Below are 16,846 nucleotides of genomic sequence, written 5' to 3' on the forward strand. Positions count from 1 at the left end.
AAAAAAAACTATCAAATGTAAATTAATTTTATATGGTTAAACATTTAAAATTTTTTTTTTTAGAATAGTTTTTTGAGAAAGTCCCTGAGCGATTCACCTTTCTCAGAAATTTTGATTCTATTAAGAAATAAGCATCTGCGGGAAATGTCTAATTTTATAAGGTATTGCGTTTGATTGCAGATCTTTATTTTAAAGTCGTTTTCAATATAAAGAAAACGTAAAACCAAAACCACATGAACCAAAAAACATGTTGATTCAAAAGTCAGATGATGATAAATTGAAATAATTTTTTTGTTTAAACCCTTTTGAGTGAACATTTAACGTACAACCTTAATGAAAAGCTACAAACATACACACTCGCTTAATTCCCTCTACTTGTTCAAATAGTTGCTTAATAATGAAGCTTTCATCTGAACTTAAGGTTTAGGTTTAGGGTCTGGGGACAGTTTTGATAGGGAAGGACAGGGTTTAAAGGTAAAGGTTTAGTTGTTGTTCCTTAGCTATACTTAGAACCATTTAGAACTGCAATGAACCAGTTAGAACTGGAATGGCTCTCGATATAAGAATCTCGATTTAAGTATAGGCATAAAAGACAATTATTAATAAATAATATAGATTTTCCTATTCCCATATGTATATCCATATTTTTGAGCTTTATAGCTTTCTTGAACTTCATTATTTATTGTTTGTGAGTTGTTCCTAAATGAACTAATCTTTTGTTTACTTGACGGTATGAATAAGTATAGGTGTGTACGTCTTTGTGTGTACGCCTTTTTCCTAATCGTAAACCATTTTTCTAATTTTTTTTTTTTTTTTTTTTTTTATTATATTACGCTCAATTCTTTAGCATCCTACAAATTTTGGAGTTTATCATTTCAATTATTGTAGTGTTGATAACGAATGCACAGGTTGGTGGAATTTTTTAAAAAAGATTTTAGGTTGTTAACTTTATGAGAAAAGGGGGGAAGGGGGGGCGTAAATATAAAATATAGCGTTTGGCGCTTTGGTACGTTCACTTTTATTGTAAGTTATTCAATATCGTACTTTCAAAATACGTTTAATTTTTTAAAGAGGAAGCTTGAGCAATTTACTGAAAAGTACAACACATTCGACCTTGAACCACCGGTTATCAAACACCAATGCAAAACGCAAATTACCTACTTTTCATTATAACGTGATTTCACTAACCGTTTTTAATAATGTGATTATGTGATTCAGACGTATGTTTAAGAGTTATTTAAAACGAATAACATTATAGCACTATTGCTTTATTGGTATTGCATGATTAGTATGACCAGCGTTATGTGACTACTAAAGCATTTTTAAAATTATTATCAAATGCATAAACACTATTTAGAATTTTAAGGAAACAAAAGGAATATAACCAAGGAAAGAAATCAAAAAAGTTTCCATTGAATGTGGAATCATCGTTCATAAAACACTTCTTAATCACATTGATTTTTCGCACTTTTATATCAGAACTTTAGTTTAACAGATTTTTTCTGGTTCAGAATTAAAATTAAGAGTTTGACCAAAGTCAAGCGGAATCAGAAAAAAGTGCTTTTTATGGATCGTTTTTGTGAACTAAATTGGTGGTTACAATATTCTGTCAACTTTTAAATTATATCCAGTGACAGCTCCTGATTTGTTTCAAATTAATTCTTTTTTTGTTGTTGTTGCTAATGTTTTTTGAATTTTCTGGAGAAAATATATATATATATTTTTTTTGAGTCTCTAATTTAAGTCCTTAAAGTCTTTATAACATCATAACGTCATTGAAAAAAGTACTCTTAAAATACACTGATGTTAAAGTATCTCGAATGTCTTCTGCCAATTCGATTTAAAATCCTTAGAATATTTTACTGGGTCGAAGAAACTAAGAGCCACAGAAAAACACGTTCTATCCTCAGAATAATACGTTCTTGTCAAGTTTGGAAGATTTGTGCAAGATCTTTTGCCAATTCTTTGGATTGAAGAACAAAAATAATTTTTAAATTCCTTTTCCAAAACACGTAGCTATAACATCTAAATAATCCAGGTAAGCTTTTGTAGCTGCAGATTGAAGAGAGAAAGACAGAGAGAAAGACATTAGGCCATGTGTTCTAAGTATGAGCAACGTAATTTTCGCTTTTAATGAAAACCATATTAGTTTTATGTTTATAAAGAAAACCGTAAAAATTGTTTGTAGAACTTATCGTTCGGTATTTAGTTCGCAAAAAGGTTGTTATCCCAATCTCACTTATGTCCACTACAATTGCATATACGACCGATACGCTGGTGTTTTGACAATACTCTAAACCGTAAACTTTAGCTATTCAAACTTTAACGAAAGTTTATTACATTATTTTGTGGATTATTCAAGAAAAATTTTATACAACAGTTAGAACAAATGTATGTAAGTAAATTAATTAGTAATTAAGTAAAAACAGTATATTAATTTTAATTTGAAACAAAAAAAAATTATTTGCCAAATGTATCCTGTTTATAATTCTCGCATCGTCCGGCAGTTAAAAGTTGCGATTTCTTCGAGAAAACGTAGTTTAACTTTAAGTTTAAAGTCCGCGATCACTACCACTCTACCACTATAAATACCATTATAAATCATGGTCATATTAATAATCCTATGTTTTTGGATAGTTTTATGAACATTTTGGCGAGTGGTACATTCTTGATTAAAGCTTTACTTTTTCCCGATAAAGTATCTCGCTCAGAGCGTTGTGTCGTACTCAAAGTTAAATTTAAAAACATTTAAATCTTAGCGTTAAGTAGAATATGTAAACAAAAAAACTTCAAAACATTTAGGGGAACATGGGGCAAGATGACGAACGTTTTGAAAAGCACATATATCTTATTCAATAACTGTTACAATAAGTAAAACTTTATCAAAAAGTGGAAAACAAATTATTGTGCGTCACGTATGTATAAAAAAAACCCACATAAAAATTTAAAATAGCCTGGAAAAAACTCATTAACCAAAGTTACCTCAAATTATCATTTTGCCCCGTATGCGGGGCAAGATGGCGACTTTAAAAAAAGTAAATTCCATTATACCATTACCTTCTCAAATAACACGATATCATAAATTCTAGTTAGTAAGATATGTAATACCAACGGTTATGTGATTTTTTAAACAATTAAACTATATATTTATACAGGACTATGCAAAAAAAAGTCTACTAATCAGTTCATAACAAATTCCAACACAACAAAATAAAGCAAATGTCAAACAAAATATTTCAATGCATAATAAAGCAATGTAATAATGACTAAGCCACACAAAAGTTATTACAGTACAGGTTTATGGTAAAACATGTACTTTGGCGAAACGACAAACGAGTCATCTTGCCCCGTTCATCTTGCCCCTAGGCTACTTAATCATCAAAATGACTCAGAACTCTACATAAATAAGTTATCATAGCTTAATACTACTTGTATGGCTTCCAAATTGAACAAACTGAATGAGAAACTCTTGCTTACCTTTGGATGGTAATGTAATGATGAAATAAATCAAATTGAAGTGGATAATTTTTTTTTCCTTAATATAGGAAAAACCTTTTTAATAATTATCTTTGATTCCGAAAATAGTATTCATAAAGAAAGCATAAATAAATCTAGTAGATGTAATCTACTTCCCTCTTAGCTACATTCAGATTTCATATTTAGTTAAGTTTTGAAGATAATATGTTTTCATCTTGCCCCGTTCGTCATCTTACCCCATGTTCCCCTACAACAATTGCAAAAAAAAGTTTAAAATATTTTGTCTTTGAATTGCTTCTTATTAACCGAGAAAATGTCTTAACGATCTATATCAAACTTTATTTCGCCACGAAAACTTAAAAAAAAAATGTTTGAAAAAAATTTGTGTAATTTTTTTAAACAGTTTTTTTAAAAGTTTTCTTAACCAATTTTACTTGAATAATCGTATTGTATAGTTAAATCACTTGTTGCATTTTTGTTTTTGCAAATTTACACAAAAAATCAAATAACATTAATGCTCCTCACTTGTAACAAGGAATTATTTGTTGCAGGCAGGTAGCATATTTTTAAATTCAGGAATATGCACATTCTGCATCGGACAGTCAGATGCAGTAATCTGTGCATAAACTGTAACAATTTGATCATTGTACTCAACAGAATTTGTAGACCATATACCGCCTCATACTATTAATATAATAACTTCCGTAATGCACGTACTTTAGCACCTCCACGAGCTGAATCATTTAGCTTCTGTTTCTTTGCCAAGTTAATATTTCTCTTTTCATCATCGCTTATTTTAAATTCTTTCTAAACTTCTTGTTGACAAGTTCTAAGGTGGGTACTTAATTTTGTTGCATTTTTTCCACTAACTTCAAAACTACAATTCTGTGACAGATAAGTATTAAAATCATGAATGCCGCTTTCTGTTTTCCTTCCACTAAGACTAGGAGCATTTGGCATAAAAAGGTTAATACTAAAGACGATTAGCAAGTAAAAGATGTCAGTTGACAGTAAGTACTTGACAGTTAGCGCTTTGCTTTTAGTTTTATGTCTTTGATGTGTTTTGCTTTGGTTAAGCAAACTGCAAAACAAGTTTGGCTATACCTTGGATATCTTGCCTATTTGTGAGTTCTACATACAGTATCACAAAATTCATAAAGACAATCTTTAACTATCGTTCCTAATAACAAAAACTATTTCGTTTTTATTTCGTCTATTTACATTAACTCTAAGTTTTTATTTTGTTGCCGTTTTTTAAAAATGACTTCGTTTCTATTTCGTTTTCGTTGAACTAAAATGTTGGATTTAAATCATAAAGATTAATACTATTATTCAGTAATATTGCTTTCATGCACATATATATATATATATATATATATATATATATATATATATATATATATATGTATGTATGTATGTATGTATGTATGTATGTATGTATGTATGTATGTATGTATGTATGTATGTATGTATGTATGTATGTATGTATGTATGTATGTATGTATGTATGTATGTATGTATGTATGTATGTATGTATGTATGTATGTATGTATGTATGTATGTATGTATGTATGTATGTATGTATGTATGTATGTATGTATGTATGTATGTATGTATGTATGTATGTATGTATGTATGTATGTATGTATGTATGTATGTATGTATGTATGTATGTATGTATGTATGTATGTATGTATGTATGTATGTATGTATGTATGTATGTATGTATGTATGTATGTATGTATGTATGTATGTATGTATGTATGTATGTATGTATGTATGTATGTATGTATGTATGTATGTATGTATGTATGTATGTATGTATGTATGTATGTATGTATGTATGTATGTATGTATGTATGTATGTATGTATGTATGTATGTATGTATGTATATATGTATGTATGCATGTATGTATGTATGTGTGTATGTATGTATGTATGAAATCCAGCATTCTGGTTTATTACAAAAGCAGGGTGGGTAAGAGGTGCAGTTAAATGAAATCATAGGTCACGCGCTTAAAATGCATAATCTAACAATTATAACAAAACTCCGTTACTGTTTTTTTTAAATAGCGTTTGCTTTAATTAAAAAAATAAAATTTCAGCAAATTAAACAAAGTTTTATTCATTGGTTATTCGAAAAAAAGCTGCTTAAAATGTCTGGTAATTATTTTGAGGTAAAAAGTATTTCGCAATTATTTTGCGAGAAGTTTTTCTCCTTTATTTAAAATTAGTAACATTAAAGTAAACAAAGATCTTTCTAAAGAATAAATGTTCTTGACCCAAAGACTTTATAAAAAAATGTTCGGCACATTTCTTTGTTAATAGTGCTAAAGTAAGGTTTAAAATAATGAATTAAATCAGAAAATAGTTACTTTATTTACAAGAGCTTTTATTGTTATTCTTGCTACACACGGCAGTGGAAAATCTCTCCTTGCCTCCGCAATAGAAAAAAATAAATCTATCTATTAAATCTTACACCAGATTTTTTGTAAGAAAATGTTTTCAGACAATTACCAGTTGCGTAATAGGCTAAGTACTTAGACACTCGTATACGACTAGTTAAAAGGTGCGTCATTAAAGTAAATACAATTAATGACTCAATCGTTTGCAACACAATGCAAAATTGTTTACTCGCTTCAGTACAGAAACTCCTTTACATTTACTGAAACAGCAAAAACTTTATGAAAAAAATATAAAAGATACAATGAAGGGAAAACCTCTTATATGGATAACTTTTGCGACTTTTTTAGCAGCTGTCGTCCTCCGTGAAGTTCGAAATTATGCATTATCGCGAGTTCGTTTGCTCGAAAGTAAGTTTGAAATTTATCCTTTTTTTTTTTTTGTTGTTTATGATTTTCTATTGCAGATAATTCTTGGAAGAAATAAAGATTTAGATGTTCTTCACTTTGTTGCCAAATCCATTTCTTCTGCTATGTAATGTAAAAATCGTATAATGTAAAAAATTTTATCTAATTAAAATAAGTTGTCTTGGAATTCTTGTATTTAGCGGAATGGATTGATATCTATTTTTAAGCAAAAATGTAAAGCAGTTATTAAGCAGTCCTCTGGATTGTTCTATTGGCAGCAGAAATATAACCAACTGTTTTTTGGTTCCTATTTCTAGGGTTTTTTCCTTCAAAGGGTTTTTTGTTTTTTTAAATTACTTAAAAAATTTTATTTAAAAAAATAATCATGTTTAAAATATTGATTTTCGATTTTGAGATTGGCCGAAATAATTTTGTTACAGAAGGCGTTGTATTCATTAAACACCTCTTGTCTTTAGCAAAGTAATTCATAACAAAGCACTATTCTATGGCTATTCAATGAATTTTTTTGTTTTTGTTAGAACTGCGCATTTTCCACACAAAATGATTTTTTGCAATTAAATTACGCAAGGTAAGATTCTTAATGAGTCACAGCATTTTGGCGCTACTCAAATCCCCCGTCCCCGCCCCCGCCCCTTTTATTATTATTAATTGTCGCAGAGAATTTTATGCTGTTTAAAAATCATATAAAAACACTGGTCTCAAAATCGATGCAAAGTGCATTGTCTGAAGTTAGCAACTTATGTAAGCAACTTAATTGTTTTAAAATTGATTACAGTTCTTATTTTATATACTTACTAAATGCTTATACTATATACTTACTTATATACTTGCATACTAGTATATAGTACTACTATATAATACTATGTACTTACTGCTATACATTTTTTTAACATATTCTATTAATTTTTAAAAGATATTTTTGACAACAAAGTCTGAACCCAGTGGAAACAAATTGGCGTTATAATAATTAATCGTGAAAGAATTCCCATAATGTGGTCTTTTTTGAAGTCTTTATTATAAAATATAAAAACCAGGTTATTAATATTTTTAAAAGATGATTTTTTAACAAAAATAATCATTATATAAGATTATATAAATGTATAGTTCATAAAGTACATTTATATAATTATATGACATTCTCAATTTTATTTTTATTAACTTTATTTTTATTAGGCGATAAGTGCATCATGTGAAAGTAAAATTATTTTTTTTATTTTTATTGATTTATATATTTTTTATTTTTATTTTTATTGATTTATATTGGTATTATTATTATTTTTACATTTTAGCTACAAGGATATCAAAATTTGATACCTATAGTTTTAATACATTTTTGAATATGTTTGTGGCCTATTTATAAGTAGAAACATCTATCTTTTACCTCTTATGAGATATACAATTTAATTATATATGTAATCAATTTACTGTCTCTATAGGCCGTTCTACCCCCTGAATGCTTTTTAGTTTTAAAAATCATATTAACTCAAAATGTTAATTTTAATGTGAACGATCTTTAAATTAAGTTAAAACTTTGTTATTTTTGTGTATGCTTTAGATTGCATAAATGTTGTTATCAAAAACGAAAGTCAGCCTTGTAAAAAGGTATGTCTATTTTATATAGAATTGAGGCAAATGACTTTTTACGCAATTTTTTGTAATTTATTAAGTTACAAAAAGTTGCGTAAAAATAATTTGCTCATACAAATGTAATTTACTTTTCACGTAAATTTAGCTTTTCTTTTTTGATAGTTTAGTAAGATACAAAACATCTTTGTCATTTTCGAAAATTTTGAGTCAATAAGTTTGTGTTAACATGTTTGGTTTTTTGTAAAATCAACTCTTAATTCTATAAGCAATAGCCTCCATTAAGCGTTGGTAACCAACTGTTTTTAATTTTTTTCTTTCTTAAACTTGTATATTTTTGAATGTCTATCAAGATTTTAAAAAAATTGAAAATGAAAAATATATATATATATTAAACTTGTTGGCACCACGGATATGCTTGCTAAGGCATTAGTGCATACGCTTATGATGGAAGTTGATGATTTTTTTATAAATACCAAAATATTTTTAACTTCCTTACACTCCACAAAGCACAAAAGATGTTATTTTGGTATTGCGTTGGTATTCAATTGCATATACTGAACCAAATAAATTCCTTTCTTGGGTTTATTTAAAACAAGATAATAATTTTTTCGTGGTCGATTGTTGAAAAAATAACATTTTTTTCCGCTCTAGATCTAATATACAGTCAATATTAAGCGCTTGCTCTAGAAATACAAAGAAATGGCGAAAAAAAAAGAAATAATTTTTTAATGCAACTTTTTGAAACCGAATTGTAATTATTGCAAGTAATCTAATGACTTTTCAAACGTAAAAAGTTATCAACTTAGAGTCCCATTTAAAATTCAACCAATATAATGGTTAAACACTAAGAGACGTCACCTCTCTTTGAACACGTTCAATGATCAAACTAAGAATAATGCTAGGTAACAAATTATTTTCTAAGTCACAAGGAAACTTCGGGACCTTTGTATCGTTTCCTGACCACGGAAACATGATTGTTTGTTCGAACGATCTAAGACTTTTCCCTTCGCGCTTTTTATTTAATAATATGTTAATTCGAATTCAAATTGATGATTTTTCTCGTAACAGTCTGGAGTGCAAATGACCACTCTAAATATTACCAGAAATATTAGCAGAAGCTCACCACAGAATCAAAGTTAAAAGTAACTTCTAGGTAAAAATGTTGATTAAAATAGAAGTAAAACGAAATAACTATTGATTTGAATTTTTCAAGTGTTGAGTTCCCTCTTTCTTATGGTCTTACAAAGTCTATTCGACTTCACTAAACTACCGACCTGCCTCTCCTCTCCCCGTCCCTCCTTTTTTAATCTAGAAATGAAGACAAATAAAGAAGTTCATTATTGTGCTTGGCAGGCTTATAAGTGTCAAAGGTTGTTAAAAATATGTGGAGACTTTTCTGGAATTTATCAGCAATAAATAGATTAAAGCAATTATAACCTTTAAGAAACCTCCTACCGTGCCCTCTCTCGTTTTTGGTGGTTTTATCTTCATCAGCTCCTCTTCTTTCTGCCTCATTCCCCACCCTTATCGTACATACTAAATTGATTGTTATCTGGAATAACTTTCAAAACTTTATGCCAACTCATAGAATAAAATCTTTTGCGATTTACGTTAATTATCTAAAATTCTAAACTTTTATTAAAAAATAGGTCATTTTTTAACGTAAATTTGTTTTTATGTAACTTTTTTACTTCTACTATTTAAATGTAAAAAAAAGTGAATAAGTTCGAACTGCAATCCTTAGATTTTTTTTTTCTTGCAAAGCAATTCTTTAACTCTTAAATAGAAGGAATATGGGGAGAAACGTGTTTGTAGTGAGATACTAGGAGGCCAAATGCCAATACTAGAAAGTTAAAAATAGCGTTAAAGGAGAAAAGGTTTACCCATGAAAAATTCTAAAATAAAAGCAAGTATTATGTTCCTTTTTTAACTTATTCGTTTTATTGAAAGATAAACTTTTTCCAAACAACTCAAACAAAGACCGGACGATTGCCATTCATTATACATACATAAATATAATTAGTTGATATAAATATAAATAGTCAATATAAATATAATCGGTTAAAATTTAAATTAGTATAAATGGTTTTTTCATTTGAAGAAGAAACATTTTTTATATAAAAGCATTTTAATTCACCATATTAATTGTCTGCCATTTGAATTTTCAAAATCATTTTGATTTCTTAAGGGTATGGAAGCTGAAAGAAACATTTTGCTAACTCAGCAGCTCAGAAAAGAAGCTCTTTTCAAATTTTGCATGACAAAACCGAAATCTGTGATAAATGACAACTACAAAATTTATTCAGACGCAGCAAAACTTCTTTATTGCTTCATACCAAAAGCTGCATCTACAACGTGGAAGAGAGTTTTTCAAGTCCTCACTGGAAACTTCACTTATGAACAGATTTTAACTATTGACAAAAACGAGGTCAGTTTTTTTTATCAATTGATTAGAAAACTTGATTTACAATTTGAGACAGCTTAATGTGCTTCTTTACACTGGAATGAACTCTCTGCAAACGGATTTGTTAAAACCATATTAAGATATGTAAATAACCATATGAGCTATCAATAAAATGCGATATGTTTAGCAGACAGAAGCTACGTTTCTGCCTTGAGTAAACGAATCTCTGTAAATTTACTCGTTAATTTTTTGTTTGGATTTTTATTGTACTTTTGAAGTTTATAAATTAGAAAAACTTAATTAACATAAATTAAAAAGAATAAATTAGAAGAATTAGAAGAAGACATAAAGGACAAAATATCTTTGTAACTGGTAAGTAATAATAATTGGTAAGTAATAATAATTGGTAAGTAATAATACAAACTGCTTTCTCTTTAATAATCGTAGGACGATGTTTGATAATCGTAGGACGATGTTTAATAATCGAAGGACGATGTTTACCGCTCTTATCTAGGTTCATCGACTAAATTACACGATGCTTAAACATCTCAACGGTTCAGAAAAACAACTTCGCGAATGGGGGTATTATTCTTTTCTTATAACGCGTCATCCGTTTGAAAGATTGGTGGCAACATTCAGAAATAAGTTCGAAGACCCATATACCTTGTATTTCAGACAAACATACGGCTGGGACATACTCAGTCTGTCACGAAAAAATTTGACCCGAGAGGAATTTAATAAAGGAAGTAAAATTACTTTTCGAGAGTTTGTTAATTATATTTTAAAAAAAAGACATTTTGATGAACATTGGGATTTGATGACAAAACTATGCTCACCTTGTTCCCACAAGTATGATTACATAGGAAAAATGGAAACATTAACTGAGGATTCTGTTGCGATCCTAAAAAATGCACATTTAAATGAGAAATTTTATTTTCCAGTCAATGCGAGCGATCGATATTTATTAAAATCCAGCGACATCATGCAAAAGTACTTTTCGAACTTAACAAAGACAGAAATCAAACAGCTTTATGATCTTTATGAAGACGACTTTCTTGCGTTTGGATACAACCCTCCGGTTTTTTAAAGTTTAAAATGACATAAACTAAGTTCTAAAAACATTTGTTTTTTTGAAGATTCAAATTTCAACACGAAGATCATTTTTAATATATTTGTCAAATACTTTATAGATATTCAATAATCACGTGTCGAAATTGGAACATGTATTAAATGTTAGTTACTCTTTTGTTTTATTCATTATCATTTTTATTCGTTTGTGACTTAAATAGAATTGAACCAGCTCGTCAGAAGAGTTTGCATACATTTTCGGGATACATCGCTTTGACGAAAAATTGTGATATTTTTCTTATAAAGTCAGGTGCGAGGAGATGAGGAGAATTTTCTTTGACTCGCGAGAAGAAAAATTAATAAAGTATTAAATTATAACAAAGACGTTGTAAGTTGCTATACGAATAGAAAACAAACGTGCTGTTCCTAATTTGAATAGGAAAAGACAAATTCCCATTAGTAGAACCTCCCATAGTTCGAAAAACTCTATAATTCGAACCAATAGTTTTGTCCTATCAGAAGGTTTTCTAGTTTAATGGAGCTTTTAACCAAAAACAAGAACAATGTTTTTTCAAATGTGGTTTAAATTTTACTTATCGTGTGTTTAGAGCTTTTAAACGTTGATTGTGTGTTACCTATCTTAAGATGGTTTCTAAACATAAGGAGAAAGTGGCACTACTACAATTTTTTTCTATCCCCCTCTTGCCTTCCCCCCCCTTTCGCCCACTTGTCCACATTCGCCATTTTGAAAATCTTTTTAATGATTTAAACAACTTGATTTGTTTTTTTTTTTTTATTAAAAAGGTTTAGAACAACAGGACGTTATGCGAATTTCATCATGCTAATGCGAAATTCGATCAAATTATTAATTCTATCAAATTTAATTATTTCACGCCACATTTTTGTATCTGGGTTCTTACTTTGTTGTCTAAATTATATATCTAACAGCCTAATTATAATTTTATGGAAAGTTTTTAAAAATTCTTATATAATTGGTTACATAAGGCAATAAACTTGAAATGTTTATCTTAAAAATACATGTATAATATATGTACATATATTTAAACAAATTTTACTGTCTTTTTTAAATATCAAATTAAACCCCCTGTAGTTTTTTACTTTTTTGCGCTTCTCAGATAAAGTAAATAAAGTTTTAAAATAAGTTTAAAAAGCTTACAACGTTTTTCTTGAAAAACATTTTTTCTGCTATAAAATTTTAATTTACTATAACGAACTACTTTTCTTTTTTTTAAAGATTTTAAAAAATCTTTTTTTTTTTAAAGAATCGCATATTTCACAATGAATAACTTGTTTTTAAGCTCGTTTCTATCGGATTACACTCGAAAAATTATTGTACTTACGCTAAACCAAAAAATTTTTGAAATTTAAACAATTTGATTTGAAATTTAAAGTTAAAGTAAAAACTAGGCCTGCAATATTCTGGCTCTTGAACACTAAGTCAACGGTAAAGTAAGTCAAACGTAAAGTAACCGTAAAACTCAAAATGGCAAGTTTTACATTTTCCAGCTTTTAAAAAGCAAAAAAAAAAAAGAGGTTAGGCAAGCCTATTACATTGTTTGCATTGCAAAACGAGCCAAGCTAGAAACGTATAAAATGAAAAACGAAGCTTTGATGGATTGGTTCACTACCATAGGAAGTAATAAAGATTGCATCAGTAGTTCCACTAAAAAAAAATGCGCATGACTTTGCAAAAGAATTTTACTTATTCGAAAATTTTTATGTATCAGGATGATGGGCTGGAAAAAATTGATCAGTTAAGGCTAAGGAGTGTATATCATGTAATGTAGGAAAAGAGAAAGCTGAGATTGCAATTAAATATATTTTCGTTTTTTTACTTTTGGCATGTGTTTACTTGAAGCAGAATTTGCCTTTCCAGCAATAGTTTTGTTTTACTCAAAACTATTGCTGGAGAGGCAAGTTCTGATAAAATGATTGCATCGTGGAGACCTTTTTGCCAACAAAATTCCCCCAATATCCTGTAAAAGATATCTGTAATATAGATAAGTTTTGTCTGTTTCTTCAGTATTTACAAAATAAGAGCTTACACTTAAAAGGAAAAAACTGTATTGGGGAAAAGCACAGCAGTGTGTGTCCAATAGTAGAAGGGGGGGAGGGGGTTTGGAGATGCCTACGGAGAATAACATCGTGTTTTTTAATCAAAAAGTTCGAAGAACAGAGATTTAAAAGGGGTAACAAGTTTGCCATCCGTTATAGTTTACAGCGAAAACTTTGGATTCCATAGCGACAAAAAGAGAAAAATTGCGTTGACTGTCGACAATTGCACAGCTCGTCGCCATGGGCATAAACTTGAAGATTTAATCATTAATAAGGAATCTTGTCTAAATCTCTTAAAACTAAATTTTGTGACATAATTCATTTCACGCTTGCAGCTGAGGAATTCATAAACACCAACACCAAATTGTTAAATTAAGATATCATAGCCGACATCACTTGATCTCATTAGCTGATCTCATTACCTGATCTCAAAAAAAATATCAGACAAGAAAAACGAATTTGATGATGGGGATGTCTTAATCAAGCATGTAAGCTTGAGTTTTTTTTTCGATTGATAGATCTTTGAGCATGTCTGATGGTGTTCGTTTTTATTTTATTATTTTTTTTTTTTTCTTAAGAAAAGTTCAACAATTTGAGATTCTGCGTTCAAAGCATATATGAACATATATAAGTATGTATGTATTAGAATTAGTATGTATGTGTTGCAATAAATGTTTAAAGCTTTATAAACAATATTGATTGATGTAGAAAAGCAATTTAGCAAACACTAGTATGTTCATGCTGTTGCTTTTAAAGGTTCATGTGAGCACAACCCCCAAATGGAAAAAAGAAACAGTACATTTTAATGAGGAGCTAATTACACACAAAATCGCAGAAAACTTGTGTATTCGATCAGAAAATCAATTATTGTAATCTATTAGGTCAGTGGAATTAACAAAAAAAAATTTTTACCTGGCAGATAAATGTGCAGACTTTTTCTGAAATGAGCAAAAAAAAACCAGACTATCAGGACTTTTGTAATGTTCATTTTTAGTAATGTTTATTATTTGTGATGTTTATTTTTAGTAATGTTTATTATTTGTAATGTTCATTTTTAGTAATGTTTATTATTTGTAATGTTCATTTTTAGTAATGTTTATTATTTGTAATGTTCATTTTTAGTAATGTTTATTATTTGTAATGTTCATTTTTAGTAATGTTTATTATTTGTAATGTTCATTTGTAATGAATATTATATAACAGGGTTCTTTTGAATCATAACTAAAGGTATGTACTTTTTCTGGATTTTTTTAAACTTTTTGATGAATTTAGCGTCTACTATATATTTGATACTAGTTAATGGCTTCGTTCATTTTTATGACTTTTAAGATCTTTATCGATTTGTTTATTGCTATGCTCTCTAGAATCCTTTGCTCTTAATATGCACCGAAGGAAGCACGTTTCATCTTCGCTATTTAAATTTATAATTGCATCTTTTAGGAAGTGAAATGAATGATCCTACCTTCGATGCCTCATACTCAACAATATTGTTGAGATGAGGCATTAAAGGGAGGTTCATTCATATCGCTTCCACAGCTACCACAGTTCTGTAAAAAAGTTTTCCAGTATACGATCAGTCATAGTATCAATTAGATGATCAAAGTCGATTCCTTTCAAATTTATATCTAAGCTTATTTCTTCTTACAACTGTAGCTGCTACACTTATTAAAAATATTCGTGATCATATTTTTTTATTATATCTTTTATCTACAGTATCATCATTTATTATAAAAACTTGCAAATTTCTTTAAAGCAGATTTTGCTTGTATAACTAAATAAATACCGTATATATTCGCGTATAAGTCGATCCAAAATCAATACAAAATCAATATTAAATGAAACATTTTTTAATCAAAAAATAAGAAATACGAAAAAAAAAAATTTCTAGGAATAAATTTGTTTTTTTTCTGACCCGCATTAAAGTCGAATTGCTGTTTTAGAGTAAATATTTCGTCCAAAATTTCTCGACTTATACGCGAGTATATACGGTAGTTAAAAGATTTTCTCGATTTATTTCCAACTTTTTTCTTTAACTCTGAAATTTTTATAAAAACGTATAAAATATTTTTAAAGCTTCCCGCCATGGCTCCTTTGGAGCTAGTGCTTAACATCTTGATTCTTGCGTGCTTCAATAATTTTGGTTATTCTGCTGCAATTTAGATCACGAAGAATCTTTTATATATTCAGAAGGGCATTCAACTGTTTTATTAACATTATCTAGATATTCATTGATACATAGAAAATTTTGTATTTGTATGTTGTATCTAGCATTATTTCTAGTTTTTGTTGCAGAATTATTTAGGTTTTTTATAAGGCTCTGTAAGTTATTTAACATATTTGTTCATATATTCATATCTTCTTCAGAGCTTAGGACAGAAGGACTGGCAGGTGCTGATTATATAGTCCCTTGACATTGAGCTCCAAGCATGGTAAATGAATGGCTTTAGTGTTTTGACTCTTGAGTTTGCCTTTTTTAAGCACATTATAGTCAAATGTCTTTGGGGAAGAAATTAACCATTTTGTCCTGAAAATATTGCTGGGTTTGTGAGGGCAGGGTTTTCTCTATGTGAGGACGGGGTGTTGAGAATGATAACTACGTAATTATGTAATACAAATTACGTAAGTGCGTTCATGTGGAACGCATTATAAAAAACGTGCATAAAAATAGGAAAGAAGGACTTTAAAAGAGATTAGAATTCGCGTTATATTAAAGTTGTATAAAAATATCATTATTGACTTATCTTAAAATAATATATATAATCAAACATATAAAAGGGTTATATTGCTTAAGCGGATCACAACAATTGGCGACGAAGATAAAAACATGGCAAAAGCAATTAGTAATTTACCAGGTATAGAACAATTTATTATAAACGAAAATGATACAACAAATATAGATAAACGCTGGGAAATATGGAGAGAAGATTTTGAGCTATATATATTGGCGACAGGAGTTACGCAAGAGGCGCAAAAAAAGGCATTATTGTTGCACTTAGCTGGAAAAGATATAAAAGAAATATACAAAACTCTAAAAGGAAACGATACTGATCAATACAATGCAATGTGTGAAAAACTCGATCAATATTTTAAACCAAAAAAAAAACATTACGTATGAACGATATATTTTTAAGAACATAAAACAAAATGAAGAGGAGAGTACTGTGAGCTTTGTTACTCGGTTAAGAAAACAAGCCGAATATTGTGCGTTTTCAGATGTCGCTGAGGCAGTAAAGGATCAATTTATATCGGAATGTCATTCTGTGAAACTCAAGCAAAAACTTCTCAAGGATAGAGAAATAAACATTGATAAATGTGTTGAAATTGGTCGCAACATGGAAATATCAAAACAACAAGCAAAAGAAATGTCAAATAAGAAAACAAATCAATCCACAGAGGAGATTG

General features: G+C 29.0%; 1 protein-coding gene across 5 annotated transcripts; it reads left to right on the forward strand.

The window, feature by feature from the left end:
• Positions 1-6,066: 6,066 nt before the first annotated feature.
• Positions 6,067-11,553, forward strand: LOC145187467 (carbohydrate sulfotransferase 11-like). Of its 5 annotated transcripts, none has more exons than XR_016445132.1 (4): positions 6,067-6,291; positions 7,865-7,911; positions 10,085-10,706; positions 10,769-11,553. XR_016445132.1 is itself a non-coding variant. In XM_090067245.1 (4 exons), exons 1-4 carry the CDS (start codon positions 6,186-6,188, stop codon positions 10,757-10,759), a joined length of 405 nt encoding a protein of 134 aa, XP_089923371.1. In that variant the 5' UTR covers positions 6,067-6,185; the 3' UTR covers positions 10,760-11,553. The 5 variants fall into 5 exon arrangements, 4 of the variants coding, with proteins under 4 accessions (XP_089923371.1, XP_089923351.1, XP_089923362.1 ...); XM_090067245.1 differs by having other exon boundaries at positions 10,085-10,324; positions 10,748-11,553; XM_090067225.1 differs by having other exon boundaries at positions 10,085-10,324; positions 10,815-11,553.
• Positions 11,554-16,846: the final 5,293 nt, after the last annotated feature.

This window comes from Hydra viridissima, unplaced genomic scaffold (assembly GCF_058129835.1).
Source record: "Hydra viridissima isolate aposymbiotic clone 2 unplaced genomic scaffold, HvirCarnegie_v1 scaffold_1, whole genome shotgun sequence".
In the NCBI taxonomy this organism is placed as follows: domain Eukaryota; kingdom Metazoa; phylum Cnidaria; class Hydrozoa; order Anthoathecata; family Hydridae; genus Hydra; species Hydra viridissima.

Excerpts from the sequence above, each read along its gene's own strand:
- LOC145187467 (XM_090067225.1), top strand. The coding sequence starts at position 6,186 with ATGAAGGGAAAACCTCTTATATGGATAACTTTTGCGACTTTTTTAGCA. Across the intron at positions 6,292-7,864 it reads GCGAGTTCGTTTGCTCGAAA|ATTGCATAAATGTTGTTATC; the intron begins GTAAGTTTGAAA and ends TGTATGCTTTAG. Across the intron at positions 7,912-10,084 it reads AAAGTCAGCCTTGTAAAAAG|GGTATGGAAGCTGAAAGAAA; the intron begins GTATGTCTATTT and ends TGATTTCTTAAG.